Source organism: Phoenix dactylifera, chromosome 11 (assembly GCF_051530095.1).
Source record: "Phoenix dactylifera cultivar Ajwa chromosome 11, Ajwa_hap1_PhDact_Kaust_v1.1, whole genome shotgun sequence".
In the NCBI taxonomy this organism is placed as follows: Eukaryota; Viridiplantae; Streptophyta; class Magnoliopsida; order Arecales; family Arecaceae; genus Phoenix; species Phoenix dactylifera.
Window position 1 is genome coordinate 6,444,675 of NC_143200.1, and position 24,883 is coordinate 6,469,557.

The 24,883-nt window shown below is 45.0% G+C and overlaps 1 protein-coding gene across 11 annotated transcripts; it reads left to right on the forward strand.

Moving 5' to 3' along the window:
* Nucleotides 1–1,829: 1,829 nt before the first annotated feature.
* Nucleotides 1,830–24,475, forward strand: LOC103717181 (UDP-glucuronate:xylan alpha-glucuronosyltransferase 1-like). Of its 11 annotated transcripts, none has more exons than XM_088706669.2 (7): nt 1,830–2,083; nt 2,201–2,309; nt 2,794–2,882; nt 8,458–8,561; nt 21,529–21,729; nt 22,145–22,788; nt 23,244–24,475. In XM_088706669.2, exons 4-7 carry the CDS (start codon nt 8,509–8,511, stop codon nt 24,188–24,190), a joined length of 1,845 nt encoding a protein of 614 aa, XP_088562795.2. In that variant the 5' UTR covers nt 1,830–2,083; nt 2,201–2,309; nt 2,794–2,882; nt 8,458–8,508; the 3' UTR covers nt 24,191–24,475. The 11 variants fall into 11 exon arrangements, with proteins under 11 accessions (XP_088562795.2, XP_026664278.3, XP_088562797.2 ...); XM_088706670.2 differs by lacking the exon at nt 1,830–2,083 and adding an exon at nt 2,585–2,639 and having other exon boundaries at nt 2,210–2,309; XM_026808477.4 differs by lacking the exon at nt 1,830–2,083 and having other exon boundaries at nt 2,175–2,309; nt 21,480–21,729.
* Nucleotides 24,476–24,883: the final 408 nt, after the last annotated feature.

The following is a 24,883-nucleotide window of genomic DNA, read 5'->3' on the forward strand; positions in this document are numbered from 1 at the left end:
GGAGTTGTTAGTCCCGTGATTAAAAAAAAAAACAAGCTAAAAAAAGAAAGAAATGCACACGTAGCAACCTCTTTCTTTCTTGTTTCTAAAATATATTTTTTACTGGTACATACTATTTGACCAAGTAATATACAAAGTAAATTAGTCCCTTAGGAAGCCAATACGCATATCTGGTAAATCGATACACAATATCTAAAATATAATATTCACTAGCATATAGTATACGACTAGGTGTTATACATTTAGCAAATTAGTTATGTAGTAATCTATTATATACCTCCAAGCAAATTGAAACACAGTTTTCAAAATATCATGTTCACCATTACACACTACATGGATGGTGATGCATGCTCGTTAATTTTTTAATATTTACTATAAGCTTATTTGATATATACCCGACAGTAATTCAATACATACATTTAGGTAAATCGATACATAATTTTTAGAATATAATGTTCATCAGTACTGATACACAGTTTCTAAAATTTTTTAATATAAAAAATTATGTATATAATATTTCTTATATTTTATTAACTCTTAGGTGTATAGATCCTAGAAAAAAGAGAGAGATTTGGAAGGGAAAAAAGGGACTCAGAAGGAGAAGAAAGACTTCAAGGATGGGATAGATGGCTTGATAAGAAAGAGAATAGATTGAAAGATATGACGTAGAAAAAAAAGGATGCAGATAGTCTCTCTTCGTAGACGATCTCCCTTAGCGCATGCAATTTTTTATTTTTTATTTTTTTTAAGTTAAGGGATTAACGGACTCTATCAGTAGGAGGAGTTATATCCCTATTTGACATTTGGGTTTCTTCTTTAAGATTAGCACTAGAAGAAACATGGCTAAATAGAAATCCCGCCCCATATGATATTTTATAATGCCCACCTATATGATCTTTATTCATGGTGAGTGGGACTTGTAAGAACAAAAATCATATGGGGCGAGCGCCAAAGAATGAATTATGAGGCATGCTTCCTATTTTGCCATGTTTCTCTAGTGCCCATCTCAAAGTAGAAGCCCAAAAGCCAGAAACTTCTCTTACCAAAGGAGTCAACGATCATGTGATTACAAAAAAAAAAAAAAAAAACATGTGGCATCTTCTTTCTTTCTCATTTTCAAAACATGCTTTCTATCGGTATATACTATATGACCAGATGATACACACCGAGCAAATTAGTCATCTAGCAAGCCAATACATGCCTCTAGGTAAATCGGTATATAGTTTCTAAAATATGGTGTTCACCAATATATAGTACATGGTTATATGATACATAGCTAGCAAATTAGTTATCTAACAACCGAATATACATATCTAAGCAAATTGATACACAGTCTCTATAACATCATGTTCACTAGTACACACTACATGGTCAGGTGATATATACTATATGGTAGGAATATACACAACAAGGTCGGGTGATACACACTCGTTGACTTTTTGATATGTATTACAAATTTCTTTGATACACACCCAGCATTGATCCAATATACATCTCCAAATAAATCGATACATAATTTTCAAAACATGTTTTTCACCAGTACACACTACTTGCCCAGGTAATGCACATCGAGCAAATTAAATCATCTAGCAAGCCAATCCAATACACATCTCTAGATAAGTTGATGCATAATTTTTAAAATATAATATTTATCTGTGCCAGTACTTTCTAACTTTGTCTAGCATAAGAAATTATATACATATTATTCTTTAAATTTTATTAATTCTTAAGTGAAAAGATTTTGGAAAAAAGAAAAGGTAATTTGGAGGAGGAGAAAGAGACTTGGTAAGGAGAAAAAAATATCTTACAGATGTGAGAGATGGTTTGATGACAAAAAATATTCGGTAGAGAAATTTGACGAGGAAGAAAAAGAATGAGACGACGAGGAAGAAAAATGGCATCTGCAATCTTTTTTATTTTTTTAATTATGAAGTGACACTCCGTTGATAGCAGAAGACCCGGTCAGCCGCCCGCCCCATATGACTTCTTCTCGGATCCAAATCCAAACACCAGATCATTATTCCCCCTCCTCCCACTTAATTAGAAACACCAAGGAGCGACCTGTGATTTGGTGGCATTTAATGTAGACTTAGCCTCATTGTTTTTAAAATTCATATATTTAACCTTTCTCCTATATCCTTAATCATCGGATATTATGACTTTATTAATTACTTTCCACCTTTTCTTTTCCTCGCCACAGTTTCCCTCCAACCCGGTACTCGGCTCCAATTCCGCTGATATAAACATTCCACCTTCTCAGTTTCTAACAAAGACGGGTAGCGATCCTAAGAACCAAATCCACCACTTGGGTAAAAATTCACCATTTCTCTCTTCATCGACCTCTTCTTCTGTCTTTCTTCTCAAAATCGGTTTTTGCATTGATTTCTGTGGGTTTTCCGGGCTGTTTGGATTCCTTCTGCCGTGCAAGTTTTGCTTCCTTTCTACTAGCATTAACTGTTCTGAGGTTTCTTAATGTTTTTGGGGGATTTTTCTAGGTTTTTTAATCTTTAAATTGGTGATGTTTTCTTCTTCTTCTTCTATTTTTTTAACCAGATTTTGTTGACCATTTCTCCATTGATCTCAGCCCATGTCTATGTCTTGCACTTTGACGTGGTTTTCCGGTGTAATCTGTATCTGCGGTAAACTCTTATTATTTCTTGCGGATTCTTGTTTCAACCGAGCAGTTCTCTTCTTTAAATTAGTAATAGGATCTTTATTTGATCTGTGAATTATTTGTCTATGGCTGTGTGTATTCTCACATGAGCATGGATTCTTGTGTGGATTGGAGATCAGATGAGGACATCCCCTGCTGCGGCCTGATCGGCGAGAGAAGACGTAGGGGTTGGTAACTTGGAAGCCCGGCACCGGACGGCTGGAACTAAGTGAGTTTCTCGGTTCTGTACTTCTTCTGCCGCCTCTTCTCTGTTTGTGGTTGCCCTGTCGTTCTTTTGCTGTCTATTGTTTCGTTCTTCTTACTGCTCTGCACTGAGATTTAGTTCCATCCGTTTTCTTTTCCTTTTTCTCAATTGTTTCCGATATTTCTGCTATATCTGGTATTGTTCAGCATAATTCTTCTGAATCTTTGGGAAAGGGAGAACCTTTTTACGGATTTATGTGAAGGACAGGTTAAAATTCTTCTTCTAGCTCATATTTAGATGCTAGGTCAGTTGCTGCCGCAGAAATAATGATACTCTGATTATTTTTTTTTTGGAATAGCCAACTTGGTGTTTGGTTGCAAGATGAAATTTCACCAACTTCCTTTGCAAATTTCTACTTTGAGGAGGAATTGCTAGTTCTTGATGTTGCCAAAGGCCCATTAAAAATCACCAATTTTCAACTTTTGGGATAAGAAAATGGATTACATCATCATTTTGAGATTTAACACATCCAAGCAGAGCCTAATACTTTTTTTTTTAATATATTATGCGTAAGTTGAGCTCAATTACACCTTGCTGCTTAGTTTGTGATTATATTGCTTTTGATGCTTTATTAGTTCAGAGTTCAGACAATTGAATTTGGTGCATTTGTTGTTCAAATTACGCCTCTTGTTTCTCTTGAGAAACCCAATACCAATGGAGCAAAAATCTCAAACATGTTGGCAGTGAGGTTCTCTGATTTTTTTTTTTTTTGGTCTAAATAGCTTTTCATTCATATAGCTCGAGCGTGAGTACAATCTGCCAAATCAGGTGAAAGTAAACAGTACAGAGGGTGTGGAATATTAGCTTAGCTTGTCCAAATGACCTCTCCGGAGTATCAGACGGCATAAGAGGCGACCCAGTCTGCTGCACTATTCGCCTCTCGATACACATGAGCTATCCGGAGGGAGGTCAACTCCCTTAGCAATGTGCGGGTATCTCGTATCAATGGATGGACATCCTCGTACCTATCCGCTCCCCTAATCTAGTCAATCACCGTGGAGGAATCGCCCTCAAAAAATAAGCTATTAACCCCCAATACCCGTCTCCCATGCTGCCCGGAGTTCCACTCCCACTGTGGTCAGACTAGGTGTGCTCCGCCTTCCAGCTGCTATGAATCTGCCCCTATGGTCCCTGATCACAAAACCCACTCCCCCAGAGGCGCCATCCCCCGCCATGCCTCCATCGAAATTCACCTTAAGATAACCAGGGGGTGAGGGTACTCAAGAGAAGTAGATAAACTTGGACGCTGAGACAACGGAGCAGGTGCCCCAAACTAGTAACCTCCGCTGCACGCCGCATGGCTTTGTCCATTACAACCCGTGGGGACGATCTCCTGCCCTCAAACAGACGGTTGTTCCTGTCCAACCAGATATGATAGGCCAAGTAAGCAGCCACGGTCCCCATCTCTGCAGTACTCGGTCTCCAGAGGGATTCTCTCAGATACCGAAGCATATCCTCCACCGACTCTCACATCGAATGGACTGGCACAGGTGAACATCTCCATATCTGCACGACTGTAGAGCACCGAAGAAGTACGTGACTGATGATCTTCTCAACCTCCAGATATATCTCACACAACGAGCTCATCCGCATCTCCCATCAAGCAAGCATATTTCTGGTAGGTAGGCAGCCCCAAGCCACCTTCTAAAAAAAGAGCGTCACCCGGGGATGCACCCTCATCCTCCAGATCCATCCTCTGTCAATCTGCCTTTCTGGCTCCCTACTAGTCCATGTAAGAAGATCACTGATGCGCACCCTCGTTTGGACCTCCGATATTTTCTGATGTTGTCTAATAGTCCCTAATATGGTATATCGGCCGAAAATCTCTCCGATAAAATCTTCTCTGATATTCTTTAATAATTTCTTGCCCCATTCCTCCAAGGGGCATTGGCCCATTCCTACCCAAAGCGGGAAACGGGGGCGCCTGCGCTTGTTTCTCTCTATCGCGCAACTTGTGGATTAGAACGAAGGGGAGGGGGCGTGCGCTATTAAAAAAAGAAGACCAGTGCTTACCTCGTTTCCTCCTCACGTATGCACCATGCCTCTCTCGCCCGTCTCCTGCACTGCTTTCTGTGCGACGCTCGTTCTCGCCAGTGCCTTCCTCAAGCACACGTCAGTGCTCCTCCTTACTCTACAGTCCTTTCCTCCACCACTAGCATGCTCTTTATCACCTCCCGTTCTCCTCCTTCTCCTCCATCGTCTTTTCCTTCCTCCTCTTAATCTCTCTCTCTCGCTTCTAGTCTCCCTTCCCCTCCCTGTGTGTGTGGGGGGAATCGGTGAGAGGGCACTGTGCCCTCTTCCACCATCTCTCATCTCTCTTCTTCCTATTTCTCTTCCAGCCACCTATGCGTGTGTGCGCGTTAGCAGGCGAAAGGCAGCTGTCCTCTCTTGTCCACGCCTCACTCTCTCTCCGTCTTTCAGTTCTCTCCTATCTCTGAGCTAAGCCGTAGAAGGGTTTCACTGTGTCGCCTCCTCTCTTCCGTCCTATGACAAGAAATAGAGCAAGGTAGGTTAGTGGCCGTCTCCTCTATTACAATGATAGGTTTAAAAATCAGGATTTTGAAATTTTTCAAGAATTTTTAGAAATTATGTTAAAGCATTTGCGTACCACCGATTCAATACATGTATGTGATTTAGATTATTAGGTCCCAAGGAGCTTCAGTCAGATTATTTGGATTTTGATATCTGTGTTTTCTAAGAGTTTTTGAAAAATTATAGTTTATATCATTTGATAAAAGAGTTTTTTATAATTTCTGCTTCTATTTGATTAAATCGTTAAGCATATTATGTTCAATCTTTGAAAACAATATAAGAATAAAATATATATTTTGATATTCTCATAATAAGTTATTTTGGACATGACGGATTTAGAAAATTTGGCTGAATATTTGTGAAAATAATTTTATATTTATATATTCAGTATCGCTATGATCTGATCTAGCCCCATCAATGGAGGTTATTATAGATTTAGTTTTCTCAGGGCTTAAGTTTAGTCAAGACTATGTTTTGACTAAGGATCGTCAAGGATTCAACGCAAAGGTTGAGAGTTGGTTAGAAATTGGGCCATGAAATATCTTTGTTGGCTATATCTTGTTGATAACTTTATGTTATTTTGTCTGAATATTTATTGTGATATTTGTTTTATGTTCAACGAAATCAGAGTTCCACAGCAAAAGCACAGTGAGTTAAAGAATGGTAAGGTTTAGAACCTGATTTACAAAATAAACGCTCCGAGAGATAAACTATCTGAGAGCTCCATGATGAGACGACAATAATAAGTGTCCTCGAAGTTCCGTAAGTTTAGATTCGTAAATTTTGGAGGATGAAATTTTTAAGGGAGCTAGGATGGCCCCCTCTACAGCGGGTGGTACCTTGGTCCTTTCCAAATCGGGAAGCAGGAGAGACATGCCCCTGTTTCTCTCTACGCATGCTTGCGAATTAGAACGAAGGGGAGCGAGCGTTTGCTCCGTTAAAAAGGGAGCAGCCCCTACCCCATTTCCTTCTCGCTTAACGCACCACGCCTCTCTCGCCTGTCTCCTCCACCGCTTCCCGTGCCATGCTCTCTCTCCCCTGTTCCTTGCTGAAGCACGCGAACGAGATTCTCCCCGCCCTACAGTCATGTCCTCTGCCCCTAGCATGCTCTTTTCCTCCTCCTCATGTTCTCTTCCTTCTTCTCCACCATCTCTTCCTTCCTTCTCTTCATCTCTCTCTCTCTCTCTCTCTCGCCTCTAGCCTCCCTTCTCCTCCGTGTTTGTGTATAACAGTGAGAGGGTACCGTTCCCTCTTCCACCGTCTCTCATCTTTTTTAATTCTTCCTATTTCTCTCCCACCACTCTCTGTGTGTGCGTGTGTTAGTAGGCGAAGGGAAGCTATGCCTTCCATTTTTCATGCCTCACTCTCTCTCCTATCTCTAAGCTAAGTCCCAGGAGGGTTTCACCATGTCGCCTCCTCTCTTCTATCCTATGACAGGGAAAGGAGCAAGGTTAGCGGCCGGTTCCTCTGTTATAATGGTAGCTGGTTTGGAAATCAGGATTTTAGATATTAATGTGCGCTGATTCAATATGTGTGCGATTTTGGATTATTAAGTCTTGAAAAGCTCCAGTGAGATGATTAGATTATCTAGATTTTTTCTGAGAGGTGTGTTTTCTAAGAGATCGTGGAAAATTATAGTTTATATCATTTGATAAAATAGTTTTTATGATTTTTGCTTCTGTTTGATTAAATAGTGAAGCATGTTATGTTTTATCTTTAAAAATAATATAAGAATAAAATATATATTTTGATATTTTCGTAAATAAAATATTTTGAACATATGATCAATTTTGAGTAATGGTTTGAAAATTTTGACTGGATAATTTGTGAAAATATTTTTATATCTATATATTTAGTATGACTATGATCTGATCTAGTTCGGCCACTGAGAATTGTATATTGGCATTATCGATTTGTAATATGGGAAACTAGTTTCGATACTGCACCACTGGCGATTAGAATAATAGTATTTGGGCACCATTATTTGTTCTTTAATATTTGTTATCTGTAGAAAAGTAAACTGCTGGTTTAAGAAAGGCTCGCACACATTTTTATTGATGTACATAATGTATATATACAAAGAATACAGGTTGGTGCATCCTAAAATTAAGCTAAGCTATAATAGCAGATCTTCTATATAAGGAATGTAATTCCTAGAATAGTGCTACGCTATAACAACTTTGTGACAGCATATCTTTTATATAAAGTAAAGAATAAGCCAACTAAGGAAATGTTTGAATCTCGTTACAGTTGCCGCTATAACAGTAGATCTTCTAAGGAATGTAGTTTCTAGAATAATGCTGCGCTATAACAACTTTGTAACAGCACATCTTTTATATAAGATAAACAATAAATCAGCCAAGGAAATGCTTGAATCTCGCTGCAGTTGCCATTCGCGGAGGAGCTGATTGCGGTGGATTGGTAACTGTCCGTATATTATGTAACCCATGCTATTGGATTATGTGAAAATAACCAAATATTAGATTTAGTATTATTCGTAAAAAGTATACTTTCGAAAAGAAAAATGAGTAATATTCTCTGAAATTTGAAATTTAGCCTAGCCAATGATATGTTATTGTGTTTGATTTGTTATCTTATAGCATGCTCTAACCCACTTTGAGGTATTATGTTGTTTACTGGGCTAGTGTAGCTTCTTCTTCTTCTTTTTCTCTATTTTCAAATTCTAAGCTATGATTGGCTGTGGAACTGAGGGAGAGTGCACTAGATGGTTTGGAGCATCTAGTAGATCTAAATTCTCAAGGATCAAGGTTATCCTGTTATTGGTTTAAAATTATTATGCAATGCTTAGATTTATTGTTCAGATAGCCTTGCATGTTTGTGTGGTTCGCCTTGCAGGCATGCGACATCTGTTACGTGCTCGATTCAGAGCGTGACAGTGATCGTTGTAGGCATCAGTCTGGGTACATGGAATCTTTGTTTGATCTGCCAATTATTTGTCTATGGCTGTGTACATTCTCACTTGAGCATGTATTTTTGTGCGGATCAGTGATCATATGAGGACTTTCCCTGCTGCGGCCTGATCAGTAAGAGGAGGTTTATGGATGCGTCACCTGGAAACTTGGAAGCCCTGCACATGTCGGTTGAAACTAAGTGAGTTTCTTGGTTCCCTGCTTATTTTGCTGCCTCTTCTCTGTTTGTAGCTGCCCTGTCATTCTTCTGGTGTTGAAGCCACTACATTTAGTTATTGTTTCTTTCTTCTTACTGGTCTGCACTGATATTTAGTTCCATCTTTTTTTTCCCTTTTGCTCAATTATTTCCAATATTTTCATTATTTCTGGTATTATTCAACATAACCCTTCTGAATCTCAGGAAAGGAAGAACCTTTTTATGGATTGATGTAAAGTCCATGTTAAAATTCTTTTTCTAGGCATGGAATTGCTATCATTTTTAGATGCCATGACAGTTGCTAGCACAAAAACCATGATACTCTGGTACTTTTTTCGAAATTAAAAAGATGATTTTGGCCAACTTGGTATTTGGTTGCACAATGAAATTTCACCAAATTCCTTTGTAAATTTCTGCTGGGAGTATGAATTCCTCGTTCTTGATATTTCCCTATCATCTTGTAACTCTGAAGCTCCTCTTTTGAACAACCAAAGGCCCACTAAAAATCACAATTTTTAACTTTTGGAATCAGAAAATGGATAAAATCATCATTTTGAGATTAACACATCCAAGCAGAGCCTAATACTTTTTTTGTTAGTAATTTGTATGTTGAGCTTAAGTATACCTTGCTGCTTGGTTTTTGATTATATTGCTTTTGATGCTTTATTAGTCAGAGTTCAGACAATTGAATTTGGTGCATTTGTTGTTCAAATTACCCTTCTCATTGCTCTTGAGAAAGCCACCTTGAGTACGGGGACTTAAGGTATCATACAATGTTACTAGATCATACACTGTGATCCTTTAAACCAGAAAACAATATAACCAAATTCTTTCTGCCTGAAGAGATAAGTTCATCAAAGGCTCTTTCAAATGCTCGAGCTATAGAAAAAATTAAAAGTACTAGGATGGAAGAATATTCAGAAGAATGTATAAAAAGCATTGTTACAAGAGAGAAAGAAGACAGGAGAAGGTTGGCACAAATGATCATCTATAAGGCTATGTGCTCATCTGCAGGGTGTCACTTCTTGGAATCTCAGTTAGAAGGCACAATTGGCCAAATCACACATCCCACCCTCTACAACCACCTGCTCCTCTTCTAGTTAATTTATATGTGCCTAGCCACCTAGCATGCTAATTATAATTTTTATGAGCTCAATTTTTGAACCCAAACCTAAAGAAAACTACAAATTAGCCCATAAGTTACTTATGAACAGAAAATGACTGAGAGATTGGACTTGCAATCTCATCACTCTCCTCAACATAAGCTTGAGGCATCCTTAATAGGGAAAAGAACCAGATTGTTTTTCTCCTTTTGTGAGGACCCGTGCGGGCATGTGTTTAGTCCTACATCGGTTATTTGCTGGATAGATCTCGAATACTTAAATAGGATCAAAGAACCCAAATAATACTTTTCGGCTAGTCTTTGTGGGTAAGGTTCTGGATTGTTACAAATAGTATTAGAGTGGACCCAGCCCATAATCTATGTAGACTAGGAGACACTGTAGCACGGATCCATTGGGGCTGACCACGGGCCGATTGTGGTGCTTGTGATTAGATTTGAATGCATCTGAACCCTTTAGCTTGACGAGGACGTCAAGACTTAAATGGAGAGAGTATGCGAGGACCCATGTGGGCGTATGTTTAGTTCCACATCTGTTATTCGCTGAGTAGATCTTGAGTACTTATACAGAATCAAGGAACCAAAATTATATTTTTGGCTAGTCTTTTTGGGTGAGGTTTTGGGTTGTTATACCTTTTCCGGCTTCTGTAATCTTTACAATAAAATCAATTTATATTACAAGAAATGAAAAAGCCTAATATAAACTTGTCCTATAGGCACCCAAATTCCAGCAAGTAGCTCATGATGCTTGAAATTACTCAGTTCTAAATTCTAGGTTCTGCTTATATTGTACAGTTCCTTGTATTGTTTTTCATGGTCAATAAACAGTAAAAATATAGAAGCTGCTAACCATTATTTTTAGTCTGGAGCTAATTGGACTCTAGACAAAGATGCCATTTGGTGATCTACCTTGTTACCTTCAAAATTTTTGGTAGTTTTCTTTAATGAAGTATAGATTTTGTTTTTTAAGGTGCAGATTCTCTCTTGCTGGAAGCCAACTTTATCCTAAAGTAATTCCTCCAACTGCTCTAGAATGTGATCAATAAAGTTGTTTTGTTAGATTCAGACATTTCATTAAATTAAAACAAAGTTAGGTAGGAGGGTGCTATGATTCCAAACATATTTTTTTTGTGAAGTGCAAAAAGAAATTGTAGAGTCTTATCTACTTTTTCTTCCTCTAGTTTTTCTCTTTGTTTTTCTTTTGGAAAGAAAAGGCCCAGTTAACCACATGAAGGCAATGGACAGCCCCCGGAAATCAGCCTTCACTCTCTAGCAATGGACTAACTAGTTCATAACTAGGTCTTCATTCCACGCTTTGCTTATAGTTACTCCAGTCAGCAAATTGACTGGTCTCCTTGTAACTATGTGAGACAATTGTGAGGCAGAAGGTTATAAGAGGGTGCATATCATGTATGCTTGCTTGCATGCACATGTATGTATATATGTACACACACACACACACAGAAAGAGAGAGAGAGAGAGAGAGAGAGAGAGAGAGAGAGAGAGAGAGAGAGCATTGACAAGTCTGGAGCACTTGTTTCAGCTAGAAAACAAGAGAATTTAGTTGATTCAAATTACAGTTTGGACTAAGCTGGCTTTCTATAATACACGAGCTGGATGCTTGTCAGATCATATTCAATACATGTTTGTGGACCTATGAATGAACTCCAACTGAAAGTGGATATATAAACTATAAAAAGTTGCAAAAGATTGAATCAGGCACTCTGCCAGATTGCACCAGTCCCTTCATCTCAACCTATGTAGCGGACCTGTTAGTTAAACTAGGAGTCTAGGACCGAAAAAGTGATGTATGCATATCCAAGTAGTGCAGTATAGTTGCATGGATATCCTTATGGCAGTTTTTGTGTCTTGACTTTGCGAAACTTTTGATATGGTGAACCAGAAAAGATATTCGAGGAAGCAGTGTCATCATTCTGAACTCATGTTTTTCTAAAAAAAATTCCAAACCTGTAAATATGCTACACTTTTTCCCTCTAAGTACTCAGATGCCACTAATTAACCAGGTCCTACAGGAAAACTGTGCTGTTATGGTAAGCTAGTAACAATATCTGCAATGTACTATGGTCAGCATATGAATGTAAAACATTACATTGTATGAAAGTCATGATGTCGATGTGGATGAATGGCACAACGAACAATCTCAAGGTTCAAAGATGAATGCTTCAACCAGTATTAGCAGTGGATAAAACCAAGAAATATGGAATCATCCCGAACTGCTTGGTTCGAGGCGTATGTAGCCATGCCGGCGGCGAACCAAGATAGTTCCAGCATTCAAAGCAAGAAATCGGTAGGAGGAAGAGAGGGAGGAGGAAAGAGAGGAAAAGGGAGAGAGGGGGAGGAAGAGAGGGGTAGGAAGGGCCATCGGAGGGACGTAGAGAGCCAGAGTTTCAAAACAGTGTTCGTTGGGGCTTTTTTTTTATTTTAAAATTTTGCCGACTTCACTTAAAATTTTCAAAATATAAAAGGAGATCCGACGGACCTCTTTTTGAACGAAATAGGGGTCTGGAGGGTGGGCCTTTCCTCCGGCCCTCTAGGTCTCTCCGGCGGCCTCCAAGGCCCTTCTTCTCTCCCCCCCCCCCCTCTCTGTCTCTTTTCCTCTCTCCCGTTCTCCCTCTCTCTTGATCTCTCTGTTATGTTAGTACGGGCTCGGCACGGAATAGCATGGGGCGTACCGAACTGTGCCCCGGCCGACCAGTACAGGCTCCGGTACCAGTATGGCGAATCTTGGATAAAACCAATTGGGAAGGGAATGAGATGGTTAGGTCATTTGCAACAAAGGCCAAAGATGACTCCTAAAAGGAGATGTACTTGAATTCAGATGGAAGGATAGAGGGGTAATTAACTTGTGCTGACCAAGGATATGGCCTTTCATGTGAGGTAGCGGGAGTAAGGGAAGAGACTCTCATGAAGACAATTTAATAAGAAATGCTTAGAAAGTGGGTGCAGGAATGAGTTTTGAAGAAGATTCTGAAACAGATTTTGCACCCTTTATGGAAAATTCTTGTTGCGAAGGGCGGATCCCTAAAGTCCAAGTATCCCCTTCTGAAGTAGTGGTACATGTTGGGGGAAAAACTCCAAGTCATACGACCACGGAGGCGCTCGGCCAAAAAGCGCCGACCGGAAAGGTGCTCGGCCAAAGAGTGCCGACCAGAGAGCACCAACCAGAGGGGTGCTCGGCTAGAGAGCGCCAATCCGAAAAGATGCTCGGCCCAAGAGTGCCGACCGGAGCGCCAAGAGGCGCTCGGACCAACCAACACGTCCCAAGTAGGGATGCTCGGCTAGAAAGAGCCGACCAGAAGAACGCCGACCAGAGAAGCGCTCGAACTAGGAAGCGCCGACCAGAGACAGCGCCAAATAGAGGCGCTCGGCTAGAAGGTGCTCGCCCAAAGGGCGTCGACCAGAAGTACTAGAAGCAACCCCGCCACAGGGCGCCCCTCTGGGCGACCAGCTCGGCTCGGCACTCTTGCCGAGCCGATGCCTTAACTAATACTCCTCCCCGCCAAGCTTTCTCGAAAGGTCCGGCGGCTATACACGCGACTCTACTACAACCTGCCACTATCTCCAAGCCATCAAGGCATAAGATCTCCGCAGGTATTCGGCACGACCTGCCATTAATGCATGAGACTCCCTCAAGTCTCCAATGCACTCAGTCATTTAATGAACACGGCTCAAGACGATCTCCGGATCACTGAACCATCAAAGCGTATGGCTCTCCCTGACCGTCGGTTCATTCGGTAATAAATGCACTTACCATCCACGGACCCCAGGCCCATCACGGCCGGCGGTTCAACCACTCCAACAGGTCCGATCGACCGTGACAACTCCCTGGTTCCGGTCTGATTTGGTCCCGTTCTCCACTACGCCATCAATGGGCCAAATCGTGCCCAATTATGACGAAAAGAGACAAATTTTCCTGCCACCTCCCAGGTAACGTAATCCCCTTCTATAAAAGAAAACCTGGGAGAAGGGAAGGGGGGCCCCCCGGACAGAACCCTCCTGGACCGGGTGAAAAGAAGCAAACAGCACAGACACAATGGAGGATATCATCCTCTTCATCTTCTTCATCTTATCCAAATATTCCTGCTGTCTTCTCCATATACTCTCTTCCTTGCTCTCTCCACATATCTGCCCCCTCTGACTTAAGCATCGGAGGGCCGGCGCCGGGGAGCCCGGCCACCGGCTTCTTGCAGGACTTACACCCCTCCAGGAGGACGTCACCAGTCGGCGCGCCGCCGACCACCGTCCCTGCAGCGAAGCTCCTCCTTCCCCGGCTTCGCGGTAGCCCCCGGGTCCAATTTCCAGCAACAGTTGGCGCTAGAGGAAGGGACCGAGTTCGCTGCCATGAAGCTAAGAAGCAAAGGGGCTTCCAACGCCTCTCGACGTCCTCCACCCAGTCCTGAGCATTCCGTCCGGAACTCACCACCTCCGGCTGAGTCAGTTCATCAAGTTCGGCCGGAGCAATTCGATGCCCTGGTGCAACAGGTGCAGGCCTTGGCCACCGCTGTCCAAAGCCTGCAACCCAGGGGCATCCCAACGGCACCGCCTCCTCCGGCTCCAGTCCAACCGGAGCCTCCTGCAAGCGGACTTTCCCTTCGAGGTCAGGACTTCCAAGTCCAGGCCTCCCTCTGGAGAGAGCACCCAGCCAGAGGCTACGGAGGCTGGCCACAACCTTCAGAAGCTGAGTCGGTTCCAGGGCAACCTGCGCTCGAACGAACCGCTGCAGCGATCCTCTAGAATGATGAACTCGACAAGAAGGTCGAGAAGCTGGAGCGCCAAATCCAGGCACTCCACGGAAGAAAATCAGGACGTGATAACGACTTCGAGTTCACTACGAAGTCACCCTTCTACCCGGAGATCGAAGATGAACCGGTCCCACTACGGTTCAAGATGCCCTAGGTGGAGCCCTACAACGGCAAGGCTGATCCCCTTGACCACCTGGAGAGTTACCGGGTCTTAATGGCCCTACAAGGAGCCTCGGAGGCCATGATGTGCAAAGCTTTCCCGGCGACACTCCGAGGACCAGCCCGGCTTTGGTTCACCGGGCTGAAGCCGAGTACTGTCTCTTCCTTTGAGCAGCTCGGCAGACAATTTGCTGGCAACTTTGCCGCCAGCCAGCCCCAGCGGCGGACATCCGACTCCCTCCTTGATATCAAACAAACGGAGGGAGAATCCTTCAAGGAGTACTTGGACCGGTTCACCGCCGCAACATGGGAGGTCCGGGAGCTTGACCAGTCAATCGCCATGTCGGCATTGAAGACTGGAGCCCGGTCCTACAGATTCCTCTTCTCGATCGAGAAGAATTTCCCCACGGACCTCACCGAAATGTTCGCTCGGGCGCGGAAGTATGCCAAGGCAGAAGAGGCCGTGGCGGTTAGGCGGGGTGGGACCGAGCAGAACCCCAAGAAAAGACGCCGCGAGGAGCGCGGCCGGCCCAGAAGCCCGTCTCCGCGACGAGCTAAGAATCTGCCCCGCCCGAAGAGTCCACCCCGGTTGAGAGGACCGCCACAGCAGTGGTCACCACTCCGCCCGAGGTTCCCACTGCAGGCCCGTGCACCTGAAGGGAGGTATGAAAAGTATACTCCCCTCAATGCTCCTCGGGCTGAAATCCTCATGGAGATTGAGAGTCGGGATTGCATCCGGCTCCCACCTCCGAAGCCAGACACCAGAATCCGGCATGATGTCCGGAAGTATTGCCGTTTCCACCGGGATCACGGCCATGATACCGAGGATTGTTATCAGCTCCGAAATGAGATCGAAGCACTCATTCGCCGAGGGGTGCTCGATCGGTTTGTGCAAGGCCGGCGTGAAGGAAAGAAGCCAGCCGAAGGAGCAGCACAGCCTGAAGGTTCAAATGCCAACAGGCCCATCGCCGGCGTCATCAACACTACCCATTTATTTAATATTTTTACATTACCTTATCTGCTTTCGGATTTCTCTGCCGACGTCCCCAAAGAACGGACCCCGAGCAGAGGAGCGTCTCCAGTCGCCTCGGCGCAAGGACGCACACGGTACAAGGTACACATTTATTTAATATTTTTACATTATCTTATCTGCTTTCGGATTTCTCTACCGACGTCCCCAAAGAACGGACTCCGAGCAGAGGAGCGTCTCCAGTCGCCTCGGCGCAAGGACGCACACGGTACAAGGTACCCATTTATTTAATATTTTTACATTATCTTATCCATTCTTGGATTCTGCCGATGTCCCCAAAGAACAGACCCCGAGCAGAGGAGCGTCTTCAGTCGCCTTGGCGCAAGGACGCACACGGTACAAGGTACCCATTCATTTAATGTTTCTACATTATGTTTTGGATTTCTCTGCCGACGTCCTCAAAGAGTGGACTCCGAGCAGAATGTTTTAGTCGCCTCGGCGTGAAAACACTCACGACACCAGCACAATTATACTAAGCCCGGTGAATCCCCGTCACGAGCTGACGAGTATTCAACCCGTTCATTGGAAAAGAATCCGACCCGCCCCGGCAATGTGGGGCTCGGACCCAAAGTTTACTAACTTTGCTAAAAAGTTAAGTCCCAGTGACCGCTTTAGGGCTTGGTCGAAATCTGGGCTAGGCTCGGAAGGACTCTCCGAGCCCAAATCCTTTGAGCACAAGCATTGCTTTACCACTGGTCGAAGGACCGAGTAATGGAGCTCGGCAAGCCGAACCTAAAACCAAACCCGGTGGCGGGTAAAGCTGAGGCCCTAGAGCCCATATCCTGGGAACCTAAAATGGATCCGAGCAGAGAAACTTGGACTATTAACAGACGAGTTTCCAAAAAAGTATATTCATTTCAAAAAGCCCGTAGGCCGAGTACAAAAATTCGGGTTCGGCCCTTACAAGTATGGGGGGCCATCCCGACTTTACAAAATGACAAAAATTACATTAAGGTTCGAGCTCGACTACTTCGGCTCCAGCAGCACCAGGAGTAGCTGGCTCACCAGTCGGGGACTCTTCGGCGGCCTCGGCAGCAGCAGGAGCGACCTCGGAGGCGACCTTGGTGACCTCGGGGATCGCCTCGGCCGCATCACCCCTCTCGACCCCTGCTCCCGGTTGAAGCAGGTTCACGTCAAAATCCGGGAGGAGCCGCCGCAATTGGTTGCGGAAATCCCGGAAGCCTTGGATTAGCCCATTCACGCCCTCCTCTGCTAGGAGGTCGTGAAACTCCTCCGACTCGCGGAAGAGCCTCACCGCGTTCTGAGCTTGCTCCCGGGCCTCGAGCTCCCGAGCCTCATGATATGCGGCCTTCCGCTCGAGGTTATTCAATCCCCGCTCGAGCTCTAAGTGGCGAAGGCGGGCGTTCTCCACCTCCTGCTCACGGGAGGCCAGCGCCAGCTCGGCGGCAGCCAGACGAGCTTCCGCGGCGCGCAGTTCGGACCTCGTCAACGTATGCGCGCCTTTTTCTTCGTCGAACTCGGCGGTGAGAGCTCGAACCCTTTCCTCGGATGCTCCTACTTTTTCCTGGAGCACCTGACGTTCGGCCTCGGAAGCCTGGTACCTCGCCTCGGCGGCCAGGTACCTCGCCTGGACCTCGTCATACCCACGCTGATACCTCCGGGCCCGCTCCCGGTAGTCGTGGGTGATGTGCATCAGCATCTCCGTCTCGTGCAAATGCTGTAAAAGAGACGAAAAGAAAAACATAAGGCGCTGCAAGTAAAAATTTTACAGATTACACAGATGAATTCTACATACCCGGACGGCGCTGCAGCGGGTAGAGTCCATGAAAGCATTATAGCTCATGGACTGTATCAGGGCCCGGTCGGCCGGGAGCAGCGCGACCCGAAAAACTTCGCGCGCCACTCGAGGGTTTTCGAGGGCTGAATCGCCCTCGAACACCGACCAGTTGAGTGCCAGAGGCACTCGCTCCTCCGAGCCCGATGGGCCCGGAAGGCCAGCATCGGCTGGCCTAGGCGGAGCCGACCCCGAGGCTCCGTGACTGCTCCCCGGCTCGGAGCTAGGGGGCTGGGGTCGGACAAGCGGCCGATCTGACTGCCGCACGACGGAGGCGGGGTGCGCAGGCGCGGGACCCGCAGGACTCCTCCCCTGGTCGGCAACTGGAGCGTCCTGCCGACCAGGAACTTGTGCCAGGGGCACCGGGCATGGGAGCACTGCTGAAGCTCCCCGGGAGCCCGAGCCCCTGGAATCCGTGCCCTCCCTCTGACCAGCACCGGGGTGCGCGGGGCGAGAAGGCCCCGCCTCGGAGTGCGCGGGGCGAGAAGGCCCCGCCTCGGAGTGCGCGGGGCGAGAAGGACCCGCCTCGGTCACTGCTGGCGCCGGGGGCGCTGGGGTCGCCGAGTCCTTCTGTTTCTTCCTCGGCTCGGTGGGCTCGCCCGAGAGCTCGGCTGCCCTCTTCTGGAAGCGGGCGTAGAGGACTTCGCTTTTCGTCACCATCTTTGCGATATCTGCAAAGGCGAACAGGATTAGAACATTAGAACAGTAAGGAAATAAAAAGAGACACTGTAACTACCCTTACCGTGGGGACGTGCCGAGCTCAAGCCCACGTTCACCAAAGCGTCCTCATATGAGGCCGTTCAGTAAGATGCCGTCCTCGAGGCTGCGGATGGCGTCGAGGATCCCCTGCTCACGTGGAGAAAGTCTGGGGGGTTTGTTGATGGACTTGAGCTGAGCCGGTCCCCACCGGGGGTCAAACCCCCAGAACTGTGCAGAACCAAGAAAGAAGAATTTCTCCTTCCAGCCATGAATGGACGAGGGGGCACCATGAAAGAGTGGCCGACCCGCCCGAAGGGCGATGTAAAGCCACTCCCCGTCTCCCGGATTCGACTTAAAGATAAAAAGTCGCCGGAAAACATTGACAGAGGTCGGAATCTCCTGCAGTAAACACAGTGACAGGAAGCCCATCACTGTCCTCCAGGCATTCGGAGTGAGTTGCGCCGGAACCAACTGGCATACCGTCAGCAACTCATTCACGAAGCCGTGAAGAGGAAATCGGAGGCCGGCCCAGAGTGATTCCAGGTGCACTCCAATCCGGCCTACCGGAGGATCGGTTATCCGATCCCTTCGCCTGGCGGGCTCCAAACGGAACCCCTGAAGAGGAAAAAACCACTCTTCGGTCATTTCGACCTCTAGGATGCTCATGGTGGACTCGACCTCACTGGGAAGAGAACCCATTGCAAAAAAGAAAAAAAATCAAAAAAGAAGGACGACCTGGGGAAAACGCCGGAGAATAGAACTTCGGACTGAGAGAGGCTGAGAGGAAGAAAGCTAGAAGCAGAAGGCAATAGAAAGAGGACAGAGGGCCAGGGGAGAGTTTAAATAGACCTCCCCAACGGCCCGGATCAGCGAGAAAAACGCTGTATCCTGTTTAGATGGCGACGCGTGTCGGTCCAAAAGACAGAACGACGCATTTAATTAGGGCTAGCGCTTCGGACGCCGAAGCGCCCCATCGGATCGTGCGGCCCCATCATGAGCCCACGACGCGAGGACGCTTCGCAAAAAGTGCCCCAATAATGAGGCTTTTCGGGAAAGAAGAGACGCCGCCTATTAAAGGCACCTCGAAGCCTCCGATAATTCAAAATGCGCAATAAATTAAAAATTTTCGGAATTCGTACGGCCCAACTGAAGCTACTTCCCGCGCTCCAGCTGGTAGCCAACTGGAACTCGGAAGTCGGGGGGTAGTGTTGGGGGAAAAATCCCAAGTCATACCACCACGGAGGCGCTCGGCCAAAAAGCGCCGACCGGAAAGGTGCTCGGCCAAAGAGTGCCGACCAGAGAGCACCAACCAGAGGGGTGCTCGGCTAGAGAGCACCAACCAGAAAAGATGCTCGGCCCAAGAGTGCCGACCGGAGCGCCAAGAGGCGCTCGGACCAACCAACACGTCCCAAGTAGGGATGCTCGGCTAGAAAGAGCCGACCAGAAGAACGCCGACCAGAGAAGCGCTCGAACTAGGAAGCGCCGACCAGAGACAGCGCCAAATAGAGGCGCTCGGCTAGAAGGTGCTCGCCCAAAGGGCGTCGACCAGAAGTACTAGAAGCAACCCCGCCACAGGGCGCCCCTCTGGGCGACCAGCTCGGCTCGGCACTCTTGCCGAGCCGATGCCTTAACTAATACTCCTCCCCGCCAAGCTTTCTCGAAAGGTCCGGCGGCTATACACGCGACTCTACTACAATCTGCCACTATCTCCAAGCCATCAAGGCATAAGATCTCCGCAGGTATTCGGCACGACCTGCCATTAATGCATGAGACTCCCTCAAGTCTCTAATGCACTCAGTCATTTAATGAACACGGCTCAAGACGATCTCCGGATCACTGAACCATCAAAGCGTATGGCTCTCCCTGACCGTCGGTTCATTCGGTAATAAATGCACTTACCATCCACGGACCCCAGGCCCATCACGGCCGGCGGTTCAACCACTCCAACAGGTCCGATCGACCGTGACAACTCCCTGGTTCCGGTCTGATTTGGTCCCGTTCTCCACTACGCCATCAATGGGCCAAATCGTGCCCAATTATGACGAAAAGAGACAAATTCCCCTGCCACCTCCCAGGTAACGTAATCCCCTTCTATAAAAGGAAACCTGGGAGAAGGGAAGGGGGGCCCCCCGGACAGAACCCTCCTGGACCGGGTGAAAAGAAGCAAACAGCACAGACACAATGGAGGATATCATCCTCTTCATCTTCTTCATCTTATCCAAATATTCCTGCTGTCTTCTCCATATACTCTCTTCCTTGCTCTCTCCACATATCTGCCCCCTCTGACTTAAGCATCGGAGGGCCGGCGCCGGGGAGCCCGGCCACCGGCTTCTTGCAGGACTTACACCCCTCCAGGAGGACGTCACCAGTCGGCGTGCCGCCGACCACCGTCCCTGCAGCGAAGCTCCTCCTTCTCCGGCTTCGCGGTAGCCCCCGGGTCCAATTTCCAGCAACAGTACACAAGGTCAACATAGAAGAGGAACAATCAAACTCTTGAGGCAAAGTGGATAGCTTCACTATTTCATTAAAGAATTCTCTGACATAAAAGATTTAGAGACATGCTTAACAAGTACAGCTTCACAAGACAAGTTTCATACAGAAATGGGGCTTCTTTCAATTTGACATACTAATGCTGGTTCATACACATGGAGCTTCAGTGGTTATTAATGGACAAGCTGTGGAGATGTCATGAAGTGTCTAGGAGCAATGGACCTAGAATAATCGATAGGGTGTTGACATAGTTGTGCAAGGTGGTGTGGAATGCAAGGTGCAGTCATTTGTGAGGTAGATAGGTAATGGAGAATGATGGCCTACAAAAGAGTCGGATGGTTGAAGTGGTATCTAATGAGCAGGTTCAAGATTCAAATGTGGTCTCATAGGTGATGGAGAATGGAGGGAAGTGGACTTATATAGACATCAGTGAGCCAAAAATGTCCGTAATGAGATTAGCCCTATTACATAGTATATGAAAATTTAAATAAAAATAAACTAATTATTAACATGAGTTGGCCCAAAAATACAATTTACAAAAATTTAGCACAAATCTGATATCCTAAAAAGAAGTCCACAAGAGTGTTTAAAACTCGTGTTATGTGGTAGTCAAACATTTGCTTGAGTATTGCTTAAGAATTCTATATTGCACAGTCCAGTATTCTGCCATTTGCTAATTCTGCATGCATGATTATAAATCTCGTTTCTGACCAGTTTGGCCTGATGTGGAAGATAGTTCTAAGATTTATCCTATCCATGGTAATGCTATATTTGCATGTTCTGCAGTTTTACTGCTTCTCAGATTTCACCTGCCTTCACTTCCCTTAGTACATCTGATTCTTTGTAGATGCATGTTGGAATGACTAAATTGATTTACGGATGCCTTCTTGAGCCAGTGATAATGCAAGCAAAAGAGCCCGACGAAGCAGAGCTTTTAAAGTAGTAGACAAGTTCAACTTCCTTATTTCAGAAAGGAGTTCAAGCTGCAAGTTTCATTCTTTGAAACTTATGTTGGTTATGGTTATTTGTGGCACAATCTTAACACTTCTGCACTCTTCAGCAGTGCATAATGAGCGTCTCCTGCAGTCTATTTCCCGGTATGTCTTCTTTTTCTCGAATAGACTGTACATGGTTTAGATACGTTTAGGAGATGGCAAAACCGGCACTGGAGGGTGTATCAGTTTTTCCAAAAAACTGTTATGGTACCGAGTAATGGCACCATGGTACGGGAGCCCATCCCATCCCCACACACTGTGTACAGGTGCCAGTTTTGGCTGTTTTTGAAACCTGGACAAGAATTGTTCATATGGTAACAAAATTTTTGAGAAAACACATCATAAACAAACTTTAATCAATTTTGGAAGTATATACTGTCATACTATCAGGAGGGTAAAAAACCTATGCTTATGTGCTGAAATCAACTGTAAAATGCTAATTTTGTTTTAATAATACATTTATGTGGAACTTGCGAAGAAGCATCTCATTCCTAAGTGATGTATGATGGGAATGCAGGCCTGGACTTCTAGATCTTGGGTGGATATGGGACAGAGTGACTTTGGATTCCAGATACGTATCACATTTGGATGTCAACTGGTCACAAATATCAAAAATTATAGAACAAGTGGCTGGCATGAGAGGAAATCTCAAAGTCGGCTTACTGAATTTCAACACTACTGAGGTCAGCTACTGGCAGCATATTTTACCATGGGAAAACACTTCTGTTGTACATCTAGATTATGCCAACAGCAATCTTACTTGGGAGGTTCTTTACCCTGAATGGATTGATGAGGAAGAAGAATTTGAAGTGCCTGTTTGTCCATCTCTTCCTGCACCGGAAGTTCCTCAAGGGTCACAGTTTGACCTTGTTGCAGTCAAGCTTCCTTGTAACAAGTCAGGGAGCTGGTCAAGAGACGTTGCAAGGTTGCATTTGCAGCTCGCTGCAGCGAAACTTGCTTCGGCTTCTGTGGAAAGCCAGGATCGGGTTCATGTTCTTTTGGTAACTGATTGCTTCCCAATTCCAAATCTCTTCACTTGCAAAGACCTTGTCAAACGGGAAGAAAATGTTTGGCTGTATAGGCCTAACTTAAAAACACTGAAGGAAAAGCTTCGGCTTCCGGTTGGATCATGTGAACTTGCTGTGCCGCTCAAAGCAAAAGGTCAGTTGGATTATCTTCTTTTGCCTTCCTGCTCTGCAGATTCTGTGTGAAAATGGAAACGAACCGTTGGTTTTCCATCTTGAAAGATGAGACCTGGATTTTGATCCCTTTATATATGTATATATATGTCAAATTCTTGAATTGTCTCATTTCATTGATCTTTGGAAGTTATTAGGACTCGATCATTATATGTCTTTCCCTTCCTAGTCAGGATGCAAGTTATATATATGCGTTGATCTTTTTTTTTTTCTTCTGATATCTTTTAACTATTGCACCGGACAAGGATTTCAGCGATCAAAATTTAAAATTTTCTGAATATATGAAAATGACTTCCCATGTAATGTTCATTTGCGCATGCTTCTTTTTTTTTATAATTTTTATCCTTCTAGATTTGTATATTTTGCTTTCATGCTGAATTTACAGTATGATTCACTAGCTGCTTGTTGTGCCCACAGAACAGCCATACTCGAAGACCGGACTCCGAGAAGCCTATGCCACAGTACTTCACTCTGCAGATGTATATGTATGTGGTGCAATAACTGCAGCTCAAAGCATACGTCTAACAGGATCCACAAGGGACCTCGTAATACTAGTTGATGAAACAATAAGCAACCATCACCGAAGTGGCCTTGAAGCTGCAGGGTGGAAGGTCAGAACGATCCAAAGGATCCGCAACCCAAAGGCCCAGCGTGATGCCTACAATGAATGGAACTACAGCAAGTTCCGGCTCTGGCAGCTTACAGACTACGACAAGATTATATTCATTGATGCTGACATGATCATCCTAAGAAACATTGATTTCCTATTCACGATGCCAGAAATAACTGCCACTGAAAACAATGCAACTCTCTTCAACTCTGGCGTGATGGTCATCGAGCCTTCAAATTGCACGTTCCAGTTGTTAATGGAACACATCAATGAGATAGAATCCTATAATGGTGGAGACCAGGGTTACTTGAATGAGATATTTACATGGTGGCACCGTATGCCGAAGCACCTGAACTTCTTGAAGTACTTTTGGGGGGATAAGAGCATGAGAGTTAAAAAGACTCAGTTGATTGGGGCCGACCCACCGGTTATCTATGTTCTTCACTACTTGGGGCTGAAACCATGGCTATGCTTCCGTGACTATGATTGCAACTGGAATTATGTCGGACTTCCGATGTTTGCAAGTGATGTAGCGCATGCAAGGTGGTGGAAAGTGCATGACATGATGCCAGAGAACCTGCAATCCTTCTGTCTTCTTAGCTCTATGCGGAAAGCAGTCTTGGAACAGGATCGGAGGCAGGCTGAGAAGGCAAGCAATCCTGATGGACACTGGAAGCGGAATATAAGTGATCCAAGACTAAAGATCTGCTTTGAGGAGTTCTGCTCTTGGGAGAGCATTCTATCTAGTTTATAATCTCTACCCTCTCTTCGCTCATGCTCTCTGTTTTCTTTCTCGCTTTTCACATTCTTTAGTTTTGTAGAAAAAATGGCATTCATCTGATCCCAACCTGTCTTTAGAGCTTCACCTAACGACACCCTTCATACATATCTTTCCCCTTGCTAAGTGTAAAGGTGGCAATGTTTGGTCTTATGCGCATGCCTTGTTTCTGGAGTCATAGGTTTCATATTGTTCCATTGTTATCAATGGCTTGATTTTTTCCACTTGATAATACATATGCTTTACTGATTCTTTCAGCAATCTTTCTCCATTGTTTGCAAGTTGTCGTGGCAAGATTGCTTGTTCATTGGCTATAATCATAATTCTGCTGGAGCAAATAATTCTATCTCTAGAGATGTTAAGTTCTCACAGAATATGGGTCAGATATTATCGAAATGTGACTGCTTTTGCGTCTGATTCGGATTAGATCAGGATGGAAATGTTGATATCTGATTGAACATGCCTAACAACCCTTATCTTTGGGATTGAACCAGGGACTTTCTACTAGAGCGACAAAGTATTTAACCAAGTAGTCACTTCTAATCTTAAATGGTGGTTTATTACTTTCATTGAAACCTTATTCATATCATTAAATATTTTCATTTGATGTATGTTGTGATATTTCATATTCTAATAATTAATTCTTTTTTAAAAAAATTGATCCTTTTC

Bases quoted from the DNA above. Each gene is read 5' to 3' on its own strand.
- LOC103717181 (XM_088706669.2), top strand. From the start codon at position 8,509: ATGGATGCGTCACCTGGAAACTTGGAAGCCCTGCACATGTCGGTTGAA. The intron at 8,562-21,528 runs GTGAGTTTCTTG...TTCTTGAGCCAG, and splicing joins CACATGTCGGTTGAAACTAA to TGATAATGCAAGCAAAAGAG. The intron at 21,730-22,144 runs GTATGTCTTCTT...ATGGGAATGCAG, and splicing joins CTCCTGCAGTCTATTTCCCG to GCCTGGACTTCTAGATCTTG.